Here is a 19,514-nt window from a genome sequence, read left to right on the forward strand (position 1 = left end):
GGCATCAAAATTTGTCGATCTCATTATCCTTATGTCCCATCTCATTTTTTCATTTTATCATCATTTCAGTTTATCATCCATTTCATGTTCATCACCTGAATATAGCTGAAGTTTTGCTATTCAGGCGTTTAACCTCAACAATCAATCAGTTTATCAAATAGTTTTTACCAATCAATCAATATAAAAATAGGAGATGTAGTATGATCGTCATTGAGATAGTCATCCATCAAATGCCAAACAACGAACAATTTATGTCCCACAGGCCACAACAAAATTGGCAAAAGGCATACCGTTAAAAAATTAATAATCTTTCATAGCATTACCACTTTCAATAATGAACAGATTCAATTGTTTATCACATTTTTTTACCGATAAGTTGTGCAATTGTCATAAATAATTTTGAGGGAACAAAATGTTCTTTTTGCAATCTACATCTATATATTGCTAATGGGTTTTAAATAACAAAATATTACATATTTCAGGAAATGAAAACACAGACACTTACAACTTCAGGATGGTTTACTGTGGTGAGTATTAAACATGAGTTAGTTGTATTGGTTATAATTATTTCTATGATTATTTGTAACACCTATATAGAAAGGGATTATAGATTTAACATGAACCATTTTAGATTAGGTTTATGAATTTTTAAGTAACCTTATTGTAATGAAAAAAAACCCGAATGAAGTAATGTAATCAAGGGAACCAAGGCCATAGCGATAATCAAAAGAATGTAATCCAGGGTCAAAGACCAGAAATGGAAAACAGACATACACAACAAAGAACATAAAGTAACTAAAATCATACATACAAAGTAACAAAAGTAAATGAGCAACTCGGACTCCACTCAAAACTGGGAGCTTTGTTTGTTTGTTGGGGTTTAACGTCCGAGCAGAATTATTTCAGCTATATTCAGACGATGAACATGAAATCAATGCTAAAATGAACATGGAATGATGATGAAATGAAAAAGGGATGGGACACAAGGACAATGGGGGGTCGACAAATTTTGATTGCCACTGGAAATAGGGAGAGGTGGGTAAGATCGGGCAATTAAGCCTCCTGTGGCGGAGCCCTATGGTTCCTACTCCGGGAGAATAGCACAGTTGGTTTTTTAACGTGCGAGGAACGTGGCATCTTTCCCAACACGGTGCACCACTATGGTTTGCGGTCAGGTTTTCCGTATTATAGCCTGACAACCCCAGCATGTAACACGCCAGGGGTATCCTATTCCACCACCTCGGGCACACATCCCAGGTGCTCTGTGGGCAGAGCGCCCTAGCCCCCGGCTAGGTTTCTGAGCACTATTTAGTCGCCTTTTACGACAAGCTCAGGCCTATTCTTTTAACACCCGGACCTGCACGGGGGAAAACTGGGAGCATGAACCAGGTGCACCGGTAGGGTAAGCGTCCTCTGCTTTTCTAGAAACACCCGCCGAGTTGCTAATAAAAAGTCAAGTCCGGGGTAGACAAACGAGGGAAGGTAAACTATGACCCGTTGAATAAATCAGTTTTCATGTTGCTGATGGATACACCATAACGATCCACGAGTTCATGATAACGACCATAAATTTTCTGTAGTGATGACTTAATCTTGTAGCAACATAACCCTGTTCCAGAAGCCTATTTGTTAGAGTTCTAGCGCGATACAAAAAGTCGGCGTAGTTTCGGGAAGCTCTGGCATAACGTATGAGTTGTGATATGAACACTCCATACGCAGGAGCCGAAGGGATAGCCACAGATGAAAGGAAAGTTGGCAATTCTGAATGAAAAGTCATCACGTTTGTCGTAAAGTTTGGTCAATAGTTTTCCTTTACCATCGATTTCTAAGTGTAGGTCAAGATATGAGGCTGACTTCACAGTGTCTGTAGTATCCTTCATCTCAAGTTCTTTTGGGTAGATGCGATGTATCAAATCCTCGAAATTAGGATTGTGTAAAGATAATACGTCATCTATATAGCGGAAACTGAGATTGAAGGATCTAGCCAAACGATATTCTTTCTTTCTGATCAGATCAGCTATAACGTAGTCTCATAAGAGTGAAGGAATATGTCATTAAGTAAAGGAGCACAATTTGTTCCCATTGGAATGCCGACCGTTTGTTGAAAAACACGTCCACCACACTGGACAAATATGTTGTCAATTAAAATTTCCAGCATTTTGTAGACATCTTTCTCTGGAGAATAGGAAATTAACATTTTTAGATATGAACTTGTACACAAATAACCGGATATAGTCAAGTCGCAATGACAATAGAATATAATATGATGCAGATAATAGGAACACACTGGGGAAAATAAGGCGAGTTTATATCAATGTAAATTACCTTGAAAAGGCGGATAATTGCGTTTCTTTTTTTTTTATTTATTTTATTGTTATTCATTTTTTTTTATTTTTTGCTGTTTTCGTTAGTTTTTTGAGCGGTGCATATAATGTTTCGATCGATACAATAATGCGTCTAAGTTGTAGAACAAATCTCTTTAAGAGATGTTGCCATATAAGATCGGAAATTTGATTTTAAAAATGACTTTAAAAGCATAAACATATTTTAAATAAAAAATTGAATGATGCACTCATCTGTATGATATTTTCTACAAAAGCTGTCTTATTTCAATTTAAGTTCTCTTGAAAAAAAAATATGCTAATTTTTGCTGGTTTTTTGTCTATATGTATCAATTATGGACTTTTATGTAGCATATTGACTGCGAAAAGTATGTTATATTATTTATATAATATACATATGTATATGTTCAAATACATTGTGAAAATAATATTTTTTGTAATCGAAATTCGAACCTGGTATGTCATTACCAAATTTTTTTGGCGGGAAAATGGACGCCATGGCAACATCGACTTCTCAATCATCTCGAAATCTCAAATTTACATGTCGAACTCATCCTTAAAAACCAAATCTCATTCAAATCTTCGAATTTTTTGACGGAAATATCAGTGGCCGACAATAATTTGGAAACATTGGAACGGTTCGTGTCCGTATCTTTGTGTAATTAATACATTTATAAATAGAAACGTAGCGGCAAAAAACGTATAGAAGGAAACACGGCATTTGGTACCCTGCATACCATTTGAATCATATAGCCATTATAACCTGTGAAAATGGAAGAATGCCATATCATATGTAATATATTACAATAATCAAAAATAGAAGAAAGCTTTTCATAGATGTTTTATCGTTATGAGAAGTCCCACAACAGACCTAATATACTCTGGCCAAGAACACACTCTTGTATGATTCAGTCTTTTAAAAGGTAAAATAGCAATTATTCAGTTTTTGAATTATAAATAGGTACCAGCCGTTCAGAAGGAAAAGGTATCAATCGCTCGCTGTGATATTATTGTATTCCATGACATCAAATATTTATAAGGCTAGAATACGCGTTCCAGGTGAGCAATTCGGGACCCCTAGGGCCTCTAGTTTATTGATATCGTTGTTTGTTCTTATAAATCGTTTTGCAGATATCAATTGAACAAAAAAACTTCAATGCATTTTAGGTTAAACTTTCCACACGAATACATTGTGAAATTTCGTTAATATGTCAGTATGTTGTACTATTCTGTTGTATGCTGCACAATAAAGGTTTGGAATGATACAAGACTGACGTGGAACCGATCGGAGTATGGCGATATAGAACACATCTATGCCTCACAAGATAAATTGTGGCATCCAGAACTGATTGTAGAAAACTCGTAAGTAGTAAATTTGGATATAGCAAATGTTCAACGGATGGTTTATATTCATAGCGCATGTTCCGGTTAATGTTGTACCGTTTCTTTTATTGTATTGTTCAGAAGTTCCTGTGAATATTGTAGCGTTCCTGTTATTGTATTTTTTCCAGCCCTTCCTTTCTTTGTTGTAGTGTTCCTTGTATTATTTTGTCAAGCAGTTTAATCAAGCACTTTATTTCAGCACTTCCTCTGTGATTATTTGAGTGATGTATGCGTTATTTCGTTCAGCAGTTCCTTTCCTTGTTGTAGTGTTCCTGATATGTTTTTTTTTGCAATTAATTGTTGTGTACCTTGCACTCTTGTGACTAGCAGTTCCCGTAATTGTTGTAGTGTAACTTGCACTCTTTTCTCCTGCAGTTCCCGTCATTGTTAAAGTGTTGTTGGTATTCTTTTGTCCAGCATTTCCTGTCATTGTTGTAGTGTTCCTTTTCCAGGATTTTTTGTCATTGATGTAGTGTTCCTTGAATTGTTGTGTGTAGCAGTTCCTGTTAATTTTGTTGCGTTTCTTTTATTGTGTTGTCCAGAACTTCCTGTCATGTTTGTAGTATTCTTGGTTATGTTTTGTCGATCACTTCGTTCCATTGGTGAAGTGTTCCTTGTATTATTTTGTCCGACAATTCCTGTCAATTTTATTGCGTTTCTTTTATTGTTTTGTCCAGAACTTCTTGCCATTTTCGTAGTATTCCTGGTTATGTTTTGTCGATCACTTCGTGCCATTGGTGAAGTTTTCCTTGTATTGTTGCCCCGTGCAGGTCCGGGTGTCATAAAAATAGGCCTGCAGCAGCGCTAAGCTTGTCGTAAAAGGCGGCTAAATAGTGCTCAGAAACCTAGCCGGGGGCTAGGGCGTTCTGCCCACCGAGCAACTGGGTTGTTTGCCCCAGGCGCTGGAATGGGGTACCATTGGCGTGATACATGCTGGGGTTGTCAGGCTATAATGCAGAAAACCTGACCGCAAACCATAGTGGTGCACCGTGTTGAGAAAGATTCCACGTTTCTCTTTGCATTGTATTGTCCAGCAGCTCCCGCTATAGTTTGAGTGTTGTTTGCATTCTTAGCAGTTCCTGTCATTGTTATGACCAGCACTTCCCGTCATTGTTTAATTGTTCTTGGTGTTTTCCAACAATTACTGTCGTTGTAGTGTTCCTGTTACTATTTTGTCCAGCACTTCCTGTCTTTTTTTAAGTGTTCCTTGTATTGTGTTGTCAAGCAATTCACGTCAATGTTGTAGTGTTCCTGGTATGTTTAATGTAGCACGTCCTGTCTTTGTTTAATTTTTTTCCAGCACTTACTGTCGTTGTAGTGTTCCTGTTATTATTTTGTCCAGCACTTCCCGTCATTTTTGTTATGGTCCTTTAATTGTTTTAAAAAGCAGTTCCTGTCGTTGTTGTACCGTTCTTGGTATTGTTTTGTTCAGCAATTTTTGACATTGCTGTAGTGTTCCTGGCACTGTTTGACAAGCAGTACTGTCATTCTATTAATGTTCCTGGTATTGTTTTTTTCCCGCAAATCCCGTCATTGTTGGTATTGTTTGGTTCAGCATTTCTTGTCTTTTTCGTAGTGTCCCTGGTATTTTTGTCCAGCGCTTCCCGTCAATATTGCAGTGTTTCTTTCACTGTTGCTAGTATTATTTTTGTTCAGCATTTCCTGTTATTGTGGTAGTATTCCTGACATTTTTTTTGTCCAGCATTCCCACTCACTGCGCTGAAATATTCCTTGCACTGTTGTAGCCAGCAGTTTTGGTCATTGTAGTAGTGTTCCTGACCTTGTTTTGTCATTGCTGTTGTATTCCTTGCACTGTTTTTTAGTAGTTATCGCCATTAGTTAAGTGTTGTAAGTATTGTTTTGTTCAGCATTTCCTGTCGTTTTGTAGTGTTCCTGGTGTGTTTTTGTTTAGAGTTGCCGTCATTGTTGTAGTGTTCTGTGCACTGTTGTAACCAGAATTTCCGGTCATTGCTTTGGTGTTTCTTGCAAAGTTTTGTCCAGCATTTCTGGCCATTTCTGTAGTATTCCTTTCACTGTGGTTGTCAACAAGTACTGTCATTATTCTTTTGTTCCTTGTATTGTTTTTTCCATCAATTCTTGTCCTTGTCAATGTTGTAGCGATTCTTAGATTGTTTTGTCCAGCATTTTCAGTAATTGTTGTAGTATTGCTGGTATTGTTTTTTTCCACCAGATCCCATCAATGCTGTAACGTTCTTGGATTTGTTTAATCCTACACTTCCCTTGATTGTTTGCAATATTTTCTCCAGAGGTTTCTGTCATTGTTGTAGAGTTCCTAGCATTGTTTAATCCATCACTTCCTGTGATTGTTTGAGTGTTATGTACATTGTTTTCTCCATCAGTTCCTGTCATTGTTTAACTATTCCTGGTATTATTTAATCCAACCCTTGTCGTCAATACAGTAGCGTTCCTTTCATTGTTCAGACCAGCACTTCCTGTCATTTTTGTAGTGCCCCATTCTATTGTTTTGTTCATCAGATTCCGTCAATACTGTTGCGTTCCTAGCATTGTTTAATCCAGCACTTCCCGTGATTGTCTGAGTGTTGTGTGAATTGTTTTCTACAGCAGGTCATGTCATTGTTGTCGTGTCCCTGGTATTGTTTTGTTCCTGTAATTCAAGTCATTGCTGTAGTGTGTCTTTCACTCTTGTGTCCAGAGGTTTGCGTCATTGATAAAGTGTTCCTGGTATTGTTTTGTTCCAGTAATTCAAGTCATTGCTGTAATGTTCCTGCACAGTTGTGTCCAACAGTTCCTGTTATTTTTGTAGCATCCGTTAAATTGTTTTGTACAGCAATTCCTGTCAATGTTGTAGCGCTTCTTTTACTGTTTTGTCCAGCACTTCCTCTCAATATTGTTGTGTTCTTTTGTCTCTGGATTACATTCTTTTGATTTCCGCTAGAATCTTGGTTCCCTTTCTTACGTTTGTGCAATATTGTCCAGCTTTTCCCGCCAATGTTTGAGTGTTTTGGAACTGTTTTGCCCAGCAATTCCTTTCATTGATTTAGTGTTCCCTTTCTTACTCTTGTGCAGTATTGTCAAGATTTTCCCGCCAATGTTTGAGTGTTTTGGAACTGTTTTGCCCAGCAATTCCTTTCATTGATTTAGTGTTCCTTGCACTGTTGTAGCCCCGTGCAGGTCCGGGTGTTAAAAGAATAGGCCTGCAGCAGCGCTAAGCTTGTCGTAAAGTGCGACTAATCCCCCCTTTTTCCAGTGGCAATCAAAATTTGTCGACCCTATTATCCTTGTGACCCATCCTTTTTTTTCATTTCATGTTCATTATATCATCCATTTCATGTTCATTGTCTGAATATAGCTGAAATATTGCTGCTCGGACGTTAAACCCTAACAAACAAACAAACAAATTGCACTGTTGTATCCAGTAGTTCCTGTCACTGTTGTAGTGTTATCTTACGCTGTTTTTTTGCTTGCGGTTCACGTCATTTTTGTAGTGTTCCTGGTATTATTTGTTCAGCAATACCCGACATTGCTGTTGTATTCCTGGCACTGTTGTGTCCAGAATTCCTGTCATTACTATATTGTTCCTGTCATTGTTTTATCCAGCAGTTCTTGTCATTGTTTAAGTGTCCTAGCCAGTTTGCTTACAGTATTACCTGTGCTCATTTACTTTTGTTACTTTGTATGTATGATTTTAGTTACTTTATGTTCTTTGTTGTGAATATCTGTTTTCCATGTCTGGTCTTTGTCCCCGGATTACATTCTTTTGATTACCGCTATAACCTTGGTTCCCTTGATGACTCCTTTTCAATTTGAATGAATGAGGGCTACAGTCAACCGCATGCCTTCAGTTTTGGGCGACCGAAATAAATGGAATAAGTCAGAAAATACTGTTTCACGCCTTTAATCAGTTCTATATTTCGTCAGTGCGTTGGTAGTAATGTTAGATTACGATGGCATTAACAGTTGTCTCTTCCCGAATTGTAAAATGACTATAACTGTTTGAAAAAAAACGATGCCAGAAACGCTAAAAACTAACAGAAAGAATTACTTTAGAAAACAATGCCTGGAACACTACAGCCATGGCGGGTACTTGTGCGGTTGAATAACACCATTTTCAAAATCCGTGTGATTACACTGATTGACAGGTATGTGTCAAATTGGATCATTCAATCACAAACATGACATAAAAGTTATTAGCAAACTGCAATGAAGAATATTAGCTGAAAGGAAAAATGTTCAAAATTACAAAAAAAAAAAAATATGATTTAGTTATGTGATTTGCTAGGAAATAACAAATATCTATATGAACAATGTCATCTCGCCTGCTCTACTGCTGTTGAACTAAAGTCTTCGAATAAAGTATACTATTTATATCTAAAGTATAGTATCGAATTAGCTAAGAAATTAATTTACATTGATACTTATACTGTGAAAAAACTGTGTCTTAATTATCATATAATAAACAAGTAAACATCGTTATGGGAAAACGACCAAAAAAAAAAAAACAGAAAAATAATAGAATGAATACAGGATTATTAATCATATTTCTATTTGCTGCCAAAACTTCGATGAAAAATCGTTCATAGATTAACAATTCAAATATAAAAAATTACATTAAATAGAACAGATGAAATTTGTGAATATTTCAGGGTAGTTGGTTTAACGAATCTCGGAGAAGACGACACACAGATTCGGATTCAGTATGACGGTGAAGTGCGATGGGAACCACCCGCCATCTTGTCTACATCATGTGACATGGACGTCACATTCTTTCCATACGACTATCAAACATGTCACGTGGAGCTGGCGAGTTGGGGTTTTCCTACATCCGCTTTGAACTTGACGTTTTTCAAGTCACATATCAATCTTCTTGACTATAGAAAAAACGGAGAATGGCGTCTAAAATCGACTGAACAACATACCGGTGTCATTGTAGAGGACGACCTGTCTTACTCAGAGCTAGTATTTGACCTTCACGTTGAACGACTTCCGGGTTATTATATCATGAGTGTCATATTTCCCGTTATCATAACTGCAGTCTTGACGTCGGTGACTTTTCAATTACCAGTTGAGTCTGGTGAGAAAGCAGGGTACATTTTGACTGTCCTGCTTTCTCTGGCAGTGCTATTAACCTTGTTCACAAACAGTATGCCAACGACTTCAAAACACACATCAGTTCTAGGTATACAATTTAAGGTTCTAAAATTTATCAAAGCATGTTAAATAATCATTATTTAAATGTTGTATACTAGAATTTGGTGGTAATAGCGAAAAGCGACGAATTTAGCAATTGAAAGAATGATATATTCGGATCTCTTTTGACCATTCCACAGCATTCACCATATTATACTTAGTACCAATGCAATGGTAAAATCCTAAATGGTATGATACACGGGTCAGATTGAAACCTACTAAGCATTTAATTTCATTCGTAAAAACTTCATATGTTCCCGTGCTAAGAATTTCTTATGGTTTATGGCACAAGACTGAGTGCAGGCGGTATTGCCTTAGACGTCTTAGCGGTACGAGTTCAAATCCCGCGGAGGGAACAGTCAAAAAGTTGCGTCGCAATTTTGATAGTTCTGAAATCGTATGGATTATTTTTTTCAAAAGTTCTTATCATGAACTATGCTAATATATTTATGTTCCTTATAAAGATAAAATACATAGTTGAAAAGATGTTTCCTGTAGCTTTTATTTTATTATTTATTTTATCTTATTTCCTTTTGAAATAAAGTTTAAGACCACACTTACATAGCTACATGTACGTGTAATATGCAAAAAAATTAAACCGGAAAAAGATAATACATGAAAGAAATCAAAATCAGGAATGGAACTCTTTCACTTACATGTGTGTTTTAAAATGTCACAAATGTAAAATTAATATCTTTTTCCGTCGTTGACGTGGAAAAAATTAAATGAACATTGACTGAAAAAAAATAATATACACAGTGTAGTTATGTTAGTTTAATATATTTTGTTATTGTTGTTTTGCCAACCTGAAAAGGCATATGTACATAACATCCTGAACATGTTGGTTTTTTTTTAAGGTAAATTCTAATATTCTTAGCATTTACATCTTTATTTAAACTATATTTTCAGTTTTGTTCCTAACTGTAACATTAGGTCTGTCTGCAATGGCTATAGTTCTGACTGTGTTGGTGATCAAAATCCACCACAAACCTGATGAAGATAATGATCTTGAATTGCTCCAGGAATTTGCAAGAAAAATGAAGAACTGGCCATGTAAACCAACTTCAGAACGGACAACAGACGTCACAAACATGCCAGGTTCAAATCCCCCGCGACCTAAAGTGAATGCATGGAGTCGAAAGGAACGGTCACAAAATACCAAGAGATTTACAAATCACGAACTGGCTAGTTTCCTTGACAACATATTCTTTATTGTATTTACTACGGTGTATATTTTAGTTGTAGTGGGATTTACATTCACTCTGTGTTTTTCTGTCTAACGAGGGAGCAATATGATGGGCAATGATACTCGCCAGAAACATGTTAAACATGCTTGTAAAGATAGTATCAAACCTTTTTTTTCTTGAAAAATGAGAAATTTTATTTAACTTTAAATAGTAGTTTTTATCTTTTTTCAGTGTATTTTAAAACTTAAAATTAACTCATGTACTTGTATATCTTGTACTTGTTAGAGTTATTTGCTTACATTTGTTAAATATCTATTGAATAATGAAAATGATTTCTATTTTGCTGGTGTATAATGCAGTCGGATTTTTGTCTTCATTTCTAAATATTATTTTTTATATTTTTGTCTGCATTTTCTTATTATTTTTGCACTGATGACTCCATACCGGGAATAAACAAAATAATTGATCAGTTATATATATATATATATATTTCATTAAAAAACGACTTCTTTCTTTTAATAATGTGGATGGTGTTTAAGAAATAATTTATCGAGTAAATGTTTTGGTACATGTAGCTCATTTCCAAGAATTTCAAACTAATCTCTTATGCTCCTTATCCTTTTTTACTAACAACGTATAGTTATATTTTTTTTATAGTGGTCATTTGCCTTTGTCGCTCTCTCAACGGTTTCTCCTTGTTCTTATAAAGAAGTACATGACATTGTTCATCGTTTAACCAGCAAATGTTATATCTGTAAGGTCAGTTAGTTTACAGAGATATTAGTTTCTCTTAATGTATTACATGCATTTGTTTGAGCTGCGATATAATTGTAACAATTACAGATATGATCCCACTTCATTTTTGTTTTTAAATTTCTTGTCAATTAATCTGAAAATTGATTTTTTTTAATTATAGTGTTTAGTGTTGTGTCAATAGCAAAGAAAGAGTCGATTTACATGTAAGTATTGCAAACTTCATTAGTCTATTGAGAATTTGGAATATTTACATTCAGAGAAATTGATCATTTGATTGACCGTATATAGTATCTTTGGAATCAAAGTCAATTTACGTCGAAACAGTAATATTAAATAACGATTGAAAGGACCAACCATTGTCACTGATGTGTTGTTTAAGTACAAGTTCCATTAGAAACAAACAAACAAAATGTGACAAGTCGAAAATTATTGTAAACCTCGAAACCTTTAATCTTCCGAAAAAAGTATCGATGATAGAAATACCAAGTGGATTTGTGATCTACATATATATGTATAAAAAGAAAAAGAGAACATTAGAAAATTGGTTTTTGATACTAGCTTAATCACGAGTATCTCAGATCGAGCCCAGTAGGGCGAGCCTCAGATTCCCCCGATAAAGCCGATATCAAAAGTCAATAGCCTAATATTCTGTTTATGGGTAATTTATAGGTACACATGTCACATAAAATTCAAAATTCTGAACTTGAAAAAGAATAAATTCGATTAACCTATTTTGTCGGGATGAGCCAACTTCCTTCAGCTTCACTGTGACGATTTTTCATGCTCGCCGTATGCCCGGTATTTTTTTCTGTTTGTTTATAATCTTTTAATATTTTAATTTGATTTTTTCATTCATGAGATGTACTGGATGCACTGAAATCATGTAACGAGTTACACATATTAACTTATTACATCTACATATAGCCTATGCGAGATTTTAAAATGAGCTAAAGCTGAGGCATGTTGGAAATGAACATGTATATGTTAAACGCAGTACTGTTTTAGTGAAGCAAACATTATCAACAGACAAGCATTGATTTGCGTCCTATATATGTTAAGAGCTCCGAGCATTTTTATTTTCATTTTCATTGCTTTCTATTAAAAGAAAATAAACGACTGAAGCCTAGCATATTATCACAGCATCCTAAATTACGTCACCTACGCTGGTTTTCAGAAAAAATCCTCAAATTCATTTGTTCCTCAACTTCTTCCACCCAAATTTCAGCCGTATCAGACTGCTAGAAATCCAAGACTTCAGGAAAAACTTAGGTATTTGTATTTAAGGTAATTCTGACTTCGGAATTTATGTGAAATCCACGTCAGGTTTAATATGAAAGGACAATTGTACACATGCAAGATCAGCATGAGGCAGGTGTAACCTGTAAGAGGACAAAGGTTAATATATAAATGTATTTGAAAAAAAACTTGTCGCTTTTTCTCGACATTTTAATGGTTTTTGTCACTTCTTGACACTTCTTGTCGCTGATTGGTGAAACCGGTATTACTCAGTCCAGAAAGGCCTTAGTCTTATAGCATGTCAGAAACAAAAACAAAAATATTTGAATTTATAATAATTATTGAAGACCATATGATAAACGCTTTTTAGTGAAGAAGATACGAAAATACCGAACTTTGTATGGGAAGCTCCGAGAGACGTGACATCATGTCAGACTGAAATCAGGCTCTACATGCTTACCAGCTATGACTTTATTTGGCTCAAATATTGTTATGAGGACTTCGTCCTCTATCAAACGTTTTATTATCCATATACAAAGTGAGCTGGACAGGTGGCTGTTAAGAGAATCTGCATTATTGTTTAAAGCTTGAATGATACGATATACATATAATTTTTTTCATATATTTAGTATTAATTGTTTTCGATTCAATGTGATTCTTGCAGTGTTCAATACGCAAACTTTCACAATTTAGCTGGCTAACTCAACCACCGCTGACCATTGAACTTTTGAACTGAAACGGTTGGTTAGGTTCAACTTGTGTAATTAATTATAAAATAAAATATTGAAGTACTTTAGTATAAATATTTTTCTATAGCAATAAAATTTTACATAGAAAGCAAGGTTAAGCTAGCGTGTAAGTAACGATATTGAGAGCGTGCAGTTAATCATAATGTGATGAACAACACACTATGGGCATTATAGAAATTGCTATGTATCATCGTTTCATTTTTAGTACAAATTGTAATTTAATTTGTGAAGTGATAGCGTAAAATGTCGTGATATAGTTTCATGACAGAAATGTTAAAAGAACGTACTATTCTCAAATGAATTAAAATGTTTACTATATATCTGACGATAATTGTTCCACGTTCAGCTTTTCTGTAGTATTTGAATGTAATGTTTATTATGTCATTTCATATTAATTTGATGGTCATGTTTGATTTTAATTGCTTTAAATTATTACGTTTGATGGTTCTATCGTTGTATCTTCCATACAGAGTGATAAATGATCTAAATAATTACAATTTTCAGTCGACTTACACAGATATGGAATACCCTTAAAATGTGTCAAGGTTTTGCATTTAAATGTAAGTGTTTTGTGAGAATCAGAAACACATGTCAAAAACCCACCGATCTGACACTATAATTTCACTCAAGAAAGCTTTCTCCATTTGAAAAGGCAACTTTTTGATATCTGCATCACTAGATTTGCTCAGAATTTTTTTCAATAAAATGCTAGAAAAATGAGGTTTTTGGCAGAGTATGTGATACCCTTCATTTTCGGTGTACTGCAATTGAATAATAACTCAATTTACCAACATGATATGGAATATCTTGTCTGTTTTCCTTGATTTTGATGCTGCAAATAGTCAAATTAAACTTTTAGAATGCTAGTTCTTATACCATGTTTCACCCAATGCCTGATTCTTACAGAGACTGATATTTAATAGTTTATTCGTTTTTTATACCATGTTCCATCCACTGCCTGATTCTTACAGAGACTGACACATCAGTCTTAGGAAGTACAGTTTGTACAAATGAAGGGGAATGCATTGTCCAAAGCGACGCCGGGAACAAAACAATGACAAGATACGATAAATAACTCGATCAAATTAAAGAAAAAAAATTGGGCTTTAGTATGGTGAACTGCAAATGTCACATTCTTTGCTTCATTCTTTGTATTCCACGAAGTAGAACTTCTCGTTGATGGATTTGGCTTCAATTTCCAATTAGAGTAGGTAATTTTAAAAATATTTTTTAGTATTATTTTTTTTTATTATTTCACATTTTGTTTTAAAAATAGGTCTGTCTTGGGGTGTGGAAGCAAAGTGATAGCCTTCGGAATATCTGTAAAATTTACACTATTGTAACTACCCAGTCTTATTGTATAAGTCTTCATTAAAAAAATCAGAAATGATGTGGTTCATGCATGCTAAAAACCCACCAAATGTTTACTTTTATTTCTTATTCAGAAACACTTTCAGACCACATAACCACTCATTTGGTTGTTGAAATTATATAGATTGTGTTTGAAATAGTACTTTGCAAGAGTTATCGTTCTTGATTTAGTTGAATTTAGTTGAATGTGTACTGTAAAGTATTGTGTTCTAAAAATACAGATCTGAATGTAAAAAAAAACTAGAATATGTAGATGTGTTTCTTGGGTCTTTTTTGTAAAACACTGAATCACCCCTACCAGTATCTGAATTTAACTGGACTGGTACTATACTTAAAAAACCTATATTCTTACATTGACAAAAAAAAGCACCGATTGCATATTGTATGTTGGCAGCAAGTCCCTCTTATACAACTTTATGCATTTTATTCCCTCCGTTTTTCCCTGAATAACAATAATTGACTAAGCAGCTTATCATTAACACGGATATATATTATAAATAAGCAATATTTTCACCTGCATTCCTCGTGTCCCAAGATAAATTGATTCATTTTCCTCTGTAATGGATTTTTTCTCTTTATCTCTCTCTTCGCAAATGATGTTTGATTACACTGTAACCGGGGGCACAGTTCACTTCACTTAATTTAGACCTTCAACCACTTTGGATAGAACCATATAATTCCTATGTGAAAAAAGTCTTTAGGCTAGGCTGATTTAATGGCTCTGTGTACCAGTAGTAAGTATAAATTGACCGGAAAATTTGAATTTGTTTGAAAAAAATATTGAAAGTACATTATCATTACTTTACTATTTTATAACTTAACTACATTTTGTATAACATGTAACACAAATTAAGAGAGTAGTTTATACCATTTGTTCAAATTAATATAGTGTCTATAAATGTATTCTTACACTTTATTATATTATTTTATATTATACTGTCGGGCCATTGTACCCATGGTATCGATGGGTTTCGTAATATCTTAATTCATATATTTGGATTAAAATATAACTTTTTTGTATATGTGCATTATAAGTGTTTGTTTGAACTCTATATCGTCTACCCTATATCATACATCTACACCTATATTGCACCCCTTCACAGAACATACTTGGAGTCTGGTTAAAATATATGATATAATGAACATGACATGTTAAAATCTGTATCACATGCTGTATCAACCTTCGACCTATATCATCACGCGGGCCGATGGTCCTTGAGGTGTATAGGAGTCTCTGGTTCATACGGCATGTGATACAGATTTTGACATGTAATATTCATTATTTGTATTAATCATGTACGTGAACCAAACAATTCAATATCTGATCTTAATTGAAACGTATTACATGTAACACTTGATAGTGATCGCAAGGATTCCTGTTCCTCGTTATTTTAATTATTAAAGGAGTTGCTCCCCTTGGAACACAATTTACTATACTATTATATATTATACAAAAATGCCAATTATTTTGCATTTTATCTATGTATATCATATATTTTAAATTTAAATAAAGTATATATTTTTTGTATGAACATTATAAGTAGTAAGCCCTATATCGTTTACCCTATATCGAATACCTTATATCACACCCCTTGACCTATATCGCACACCCTATATCACACTCCTTGACCTATATCGCATACCTTATATCACACCCCTTGACCTATATCGCACACCCTATATCACACTCCTTGACCTATATCGCATACCTTATATTACACCCTTGACCTATACTGCATACCTTATATCACACCCCTTGTCCTTAATCGCACACCCTATATCACACACCTTGGTCTATATCGCATACTTTATATCACACCCATTGACCTATATCGCATACCTTATATCACACCCCTTGATCTATATCGCATACCCTATTTCACACCCCTTGACCTATATCGGATACCTTATAGCACACCCCTTGACCTATACCGCATACCTTATATCACACCCCTTGACCTACATCGCACACCCTATATCACACTCTACTCGGAACACCCATGAAGTACAGCAAAAATATATGATATAATGAACATGACATGTCGAAATCTGTATCACATGACATATCAACCCTCGACCTACAGGTGTCCCTTGAGTGATATAGGGACGTCGGGTTAGTACTGCACGTGATACAGATTTTTGTATGTCATACTAAATGTACGGTATGTACTGAGTATGTAAATCTAATATGATAATGTCTTTTTAAATATGCAATGTCAATATTTCATTCATTTAGCTTTCTCTTAATAAAGTACTTTGTATTTATTACTATTTACAGACAGTGGTAAATGAATTGAGCATATCATACATGTACTGATCTATAGCACTTTTAGTTTCATATTTCCATTTCATATATTTACAAATACGGTCAGATGTTTTATTTGTTTCTTATCATCAATATTTTTCATTTGTTGATAAATTTATTATACATCTAGTTGCTTGCCTACGCAAACAATAAAATATTAATACAGTTCTATTGAATATCATGAAATTATATGTTTTAATCTTTTTTTTTTAATTTCCGCCACCATTATCGTCGAACGAAATATTATCCATCAGGGCATCATTGTTGTGCATGTTGTCCAATCTGAATGTTTTCTGGAACATATACTTTAGGGTAGTTTGTTAAAAGTTTTTGTTTTTAATATTCATGACAAAAATGTTGACTCTCAAGAACTATTTCGTGTTTTATATTATTCATCGAGACACTGTCAAACCAACTAAATAGTACTTGTAATAGATATGGCCCACTCAACAAAAGGGTGATACATCGGAATAACCTTGTCCGCTCGTCCGTCTGTTATTTCGTCTGTCATTTCGTCTTTCCGAATTCTGTTGGAGTTCAATACGACCTGAATAAAACGCTTTTAAGAAGTGTCTTGTGTAATGTATAATATATTTAATGCATTTGACGTCCAGTTACTACAGATAAGTGACTTAAATATAAGATGTTCTATCGAGAGTGCTTGATATAGAGTAATCTCAAAGGCCAAATGTTGCTCTTTGTATCTTCCTAAGAATGAATCATTAAAATAAAAAAAAACGTATTATACTACTTATCCTATGCAATCATTTTGACAGATATTTTGCCTTATTTGTAAAAGTCGAAGTTAAGATCGGTTACTTTTGAATACGCGTGACCTTTAATTCAGTTTTTGCTGAAAACATGTGTCCTATAATCCAGATTTTTGTGGAATACATGTGGCCTCTAACTCAGGTTTTTGTTGAATACATGTGGCCTTTTACTCAGGTTCTTGCTTTTAACTCAGTTTTCTTGAATACATGTGGCGTCTAACTCAGGTTTTTGTTGAATACATGTGGCCTCTTACTCAGGTTCTTTCTTCTAACTCAGTTTTCTTGAATACATGTGGCGTCTACCTCAGGTTTTTGCTGAATACATGTGGCCTCTTACTCGGGTTTTTGTTGAATGCATGTGTCCTATAATCCAGGTTTTTGTGGAATACATGTGTCCTCTAATCCAGGTTTTTGCTGAATACATGTGACGTCTAATTCAGGTTTTTGCTGAATACGTGTGACCTCTTAGGGCTTGTCTGTACATCAAAAATGACTAATTTGATAACGAAACACCTTACGACCTCTTTTTGGATTGAATAATTAATTATTGATGTATATCATTGATACTTATACAATCCATCCTGATCAAGTTTAATCGTCCAACAAAGGGATTTCATTACGTTATAATTGAAAATTAATTAAAAAAATAAACGAATTATTTGTTTGGTCTATGAGTCATTTTTATACAGTACTATATAGAAAATAAATGCTTACCCTGTGTTTTGTACTAAATGCTAATTGAAAAAGAAACCTACGGTCTATTTGTTTTCTTTCCGTTCAAGAAATATAACTTTCAATACGAAATGACGAGGAGGTTTTCTTTGTACTTTATACAGTGTTCTTATTTGTGTGTTTGAAAGGTCAATAGACCACATGCAGTCATAGTTAAACTACAATGTAACATTACTCTTCTTTCCGACTTAAACGAAAAACAGGTACAACAACTTTTCTACGTAAACTATAATTAATCATTGTTTTATCACGAGAAACCCCAGGTGGTGAAATGGGCTACCCCTGGCATGTTACATGCTGGGGTTGTCAGGCTATAATACGGAAAATCTGACCGCAAACCATAGTGGTACCCCGTGTTTGGAGAGATGTCACGTTCCTCGCACGTTAAAGAACCATGCTGTGGTATTCGATAGGAGTAGGAACCTTTGCGCTCCGACACAGGAGGCTAAATTGCCCGACCTTACCCATGCCCCTTTTTCCAGTGGCAATCAAAATTGTTAAACCCTAACAAACAAACATCACGACCAACCTCTTGCTTTCTAACGGGGTAAAATAATGCGACATACACCTGTAAATAGACAGTCCTTGGTAATACAATTATCAAATTGAGTTCTTTTGGTTATTTTTTTATTTCACACTTTTAGAGACTTCTAGTTATGAAAACTGGAGACAAAAGTACCTACTTTAAAACAGAATTAGAATTAAAATTTTATTGTAACAAAACCTGCAATCTAGATTGTAATCATCGACAATGCATATGTATAATTGTGATTTCTATAATAGTTTAATTGTAAATTAATTTATTTTGCCAAATAAACGAATATTAACTTTGTTCCCTTAATCTTTTCCAAGTAAAGCTATAAGTGCATAGTTTCACAAAATGTTGCGACAATACTTATTCAATATTTATGGAACATTTTGCAAAATCAAAAATAAAACAGAAAAATAAACAGAAATCGTGTCACAAGGAGAACTGGGAACAAAATTTGACAAACCGGATGTGATGTAACTACATAATTAGTACTATTTGACCTAAAACAACTCTTCCGTAAAAACCAGTAAGGTGTAGATTTGTTTACATTATTATGATTAAATGCACAATACTAATAGTAATATTTCTTAACAAACGTGATACATGTGAGAAATTCAATTCCCCAAGGATGACAAAAGTTTGATTTTGATGTAGCATACAATACCTATCAATTTCATAAGTTCTGTACATGTATTATTCTCTAATCAGAATGCCAAAAATATAGCGATTAATGGGTAAGATACATTTGTACTTATATGTCACGAAAAACAAGGAACCAAGATTTCGACTTGTGCGAACATTTTTTAGCAGGCATCATCGGGTTACACACATTAAACTTATCATTAAAGCTTGTATTCAGATAATGTTAGAAAACAAAGCCCAGGACAAAACATTTTGATGATATGACACTAACGTATTTTAATTTCGTATTTAGAGTACGGTATAGAATCCTACATTTGTTGTCTTAACAAGTTGTGTTATT

At 34.4% G+C, this 19,514-nt stretch overlaps 1 protein-coding gene across 1 annotated transcript; it reads left to right on the top strand.

Annotated features, from left to right (window-relative positions):
* The first annotated feature begins 482 nt into the window (after positions 1–482).
* LOC148600739 (neuronal acetylcholine receptor subunit alpha-3-like) lies at positions 483–10,370 on the top strand. The gene is made up of 4 exons (XM_088555481.1): positions 483–527; positions 3,595–3,704; positions 8,351–8,883; positions 9,804–10,370. The coding sequence occupies exons 1-4, from the start codon at positions 486–488 to the stop codon at positions 10,172–10,174; spliced, it is 1,056 nt and encodes a 351-aa protein (XP_088411607.1). The 5' UTR covers positions 483–485; the 3' UTR covers positions 10,175–10,370.
* The last annotated feature ends 9,144 nt before the right edge of the window (positions 10,371–19,514 follow it).

This window comes from Perna viridis, chromosome 12 (assembly GCF_037379345.1).
Source record: "Perna viridis isolate PV_CMFRI_1.1 ecotype Kerala chromosome 12, ASM3737934v1, whole genome shotgun sequence".
NCBI classification, from domain to species: Eukaryota; Metazoa; Mollusca; class Bivalvia; order Mytilida; family Mytilidae; genus Perna; species Perna viridis.

Excerpts from the sequence above, each read along its gene's own strand:
- LOC148600739 (XM_088555481.1), top strand. The coding sequence starts at position 486 with ATGAAAACACAGACACTTACAACTTCAGGATGGTTTACTGTG. Across the intron at positions 528-3,594 it reads CTTCAGGATGGTTTACTGTG|GTTTGGAATGATACAAGACT; the intron begins GTGAGTATTAAA and ends TGCACAATAAAG. Across the intron at positions 8,884-9,803 it reads AAAACACACATCAGTTCTAG|TTTTGTTCCTAACTGTAACA; the intron begins GTATACAATTTA and ends CTATATTTTCAG.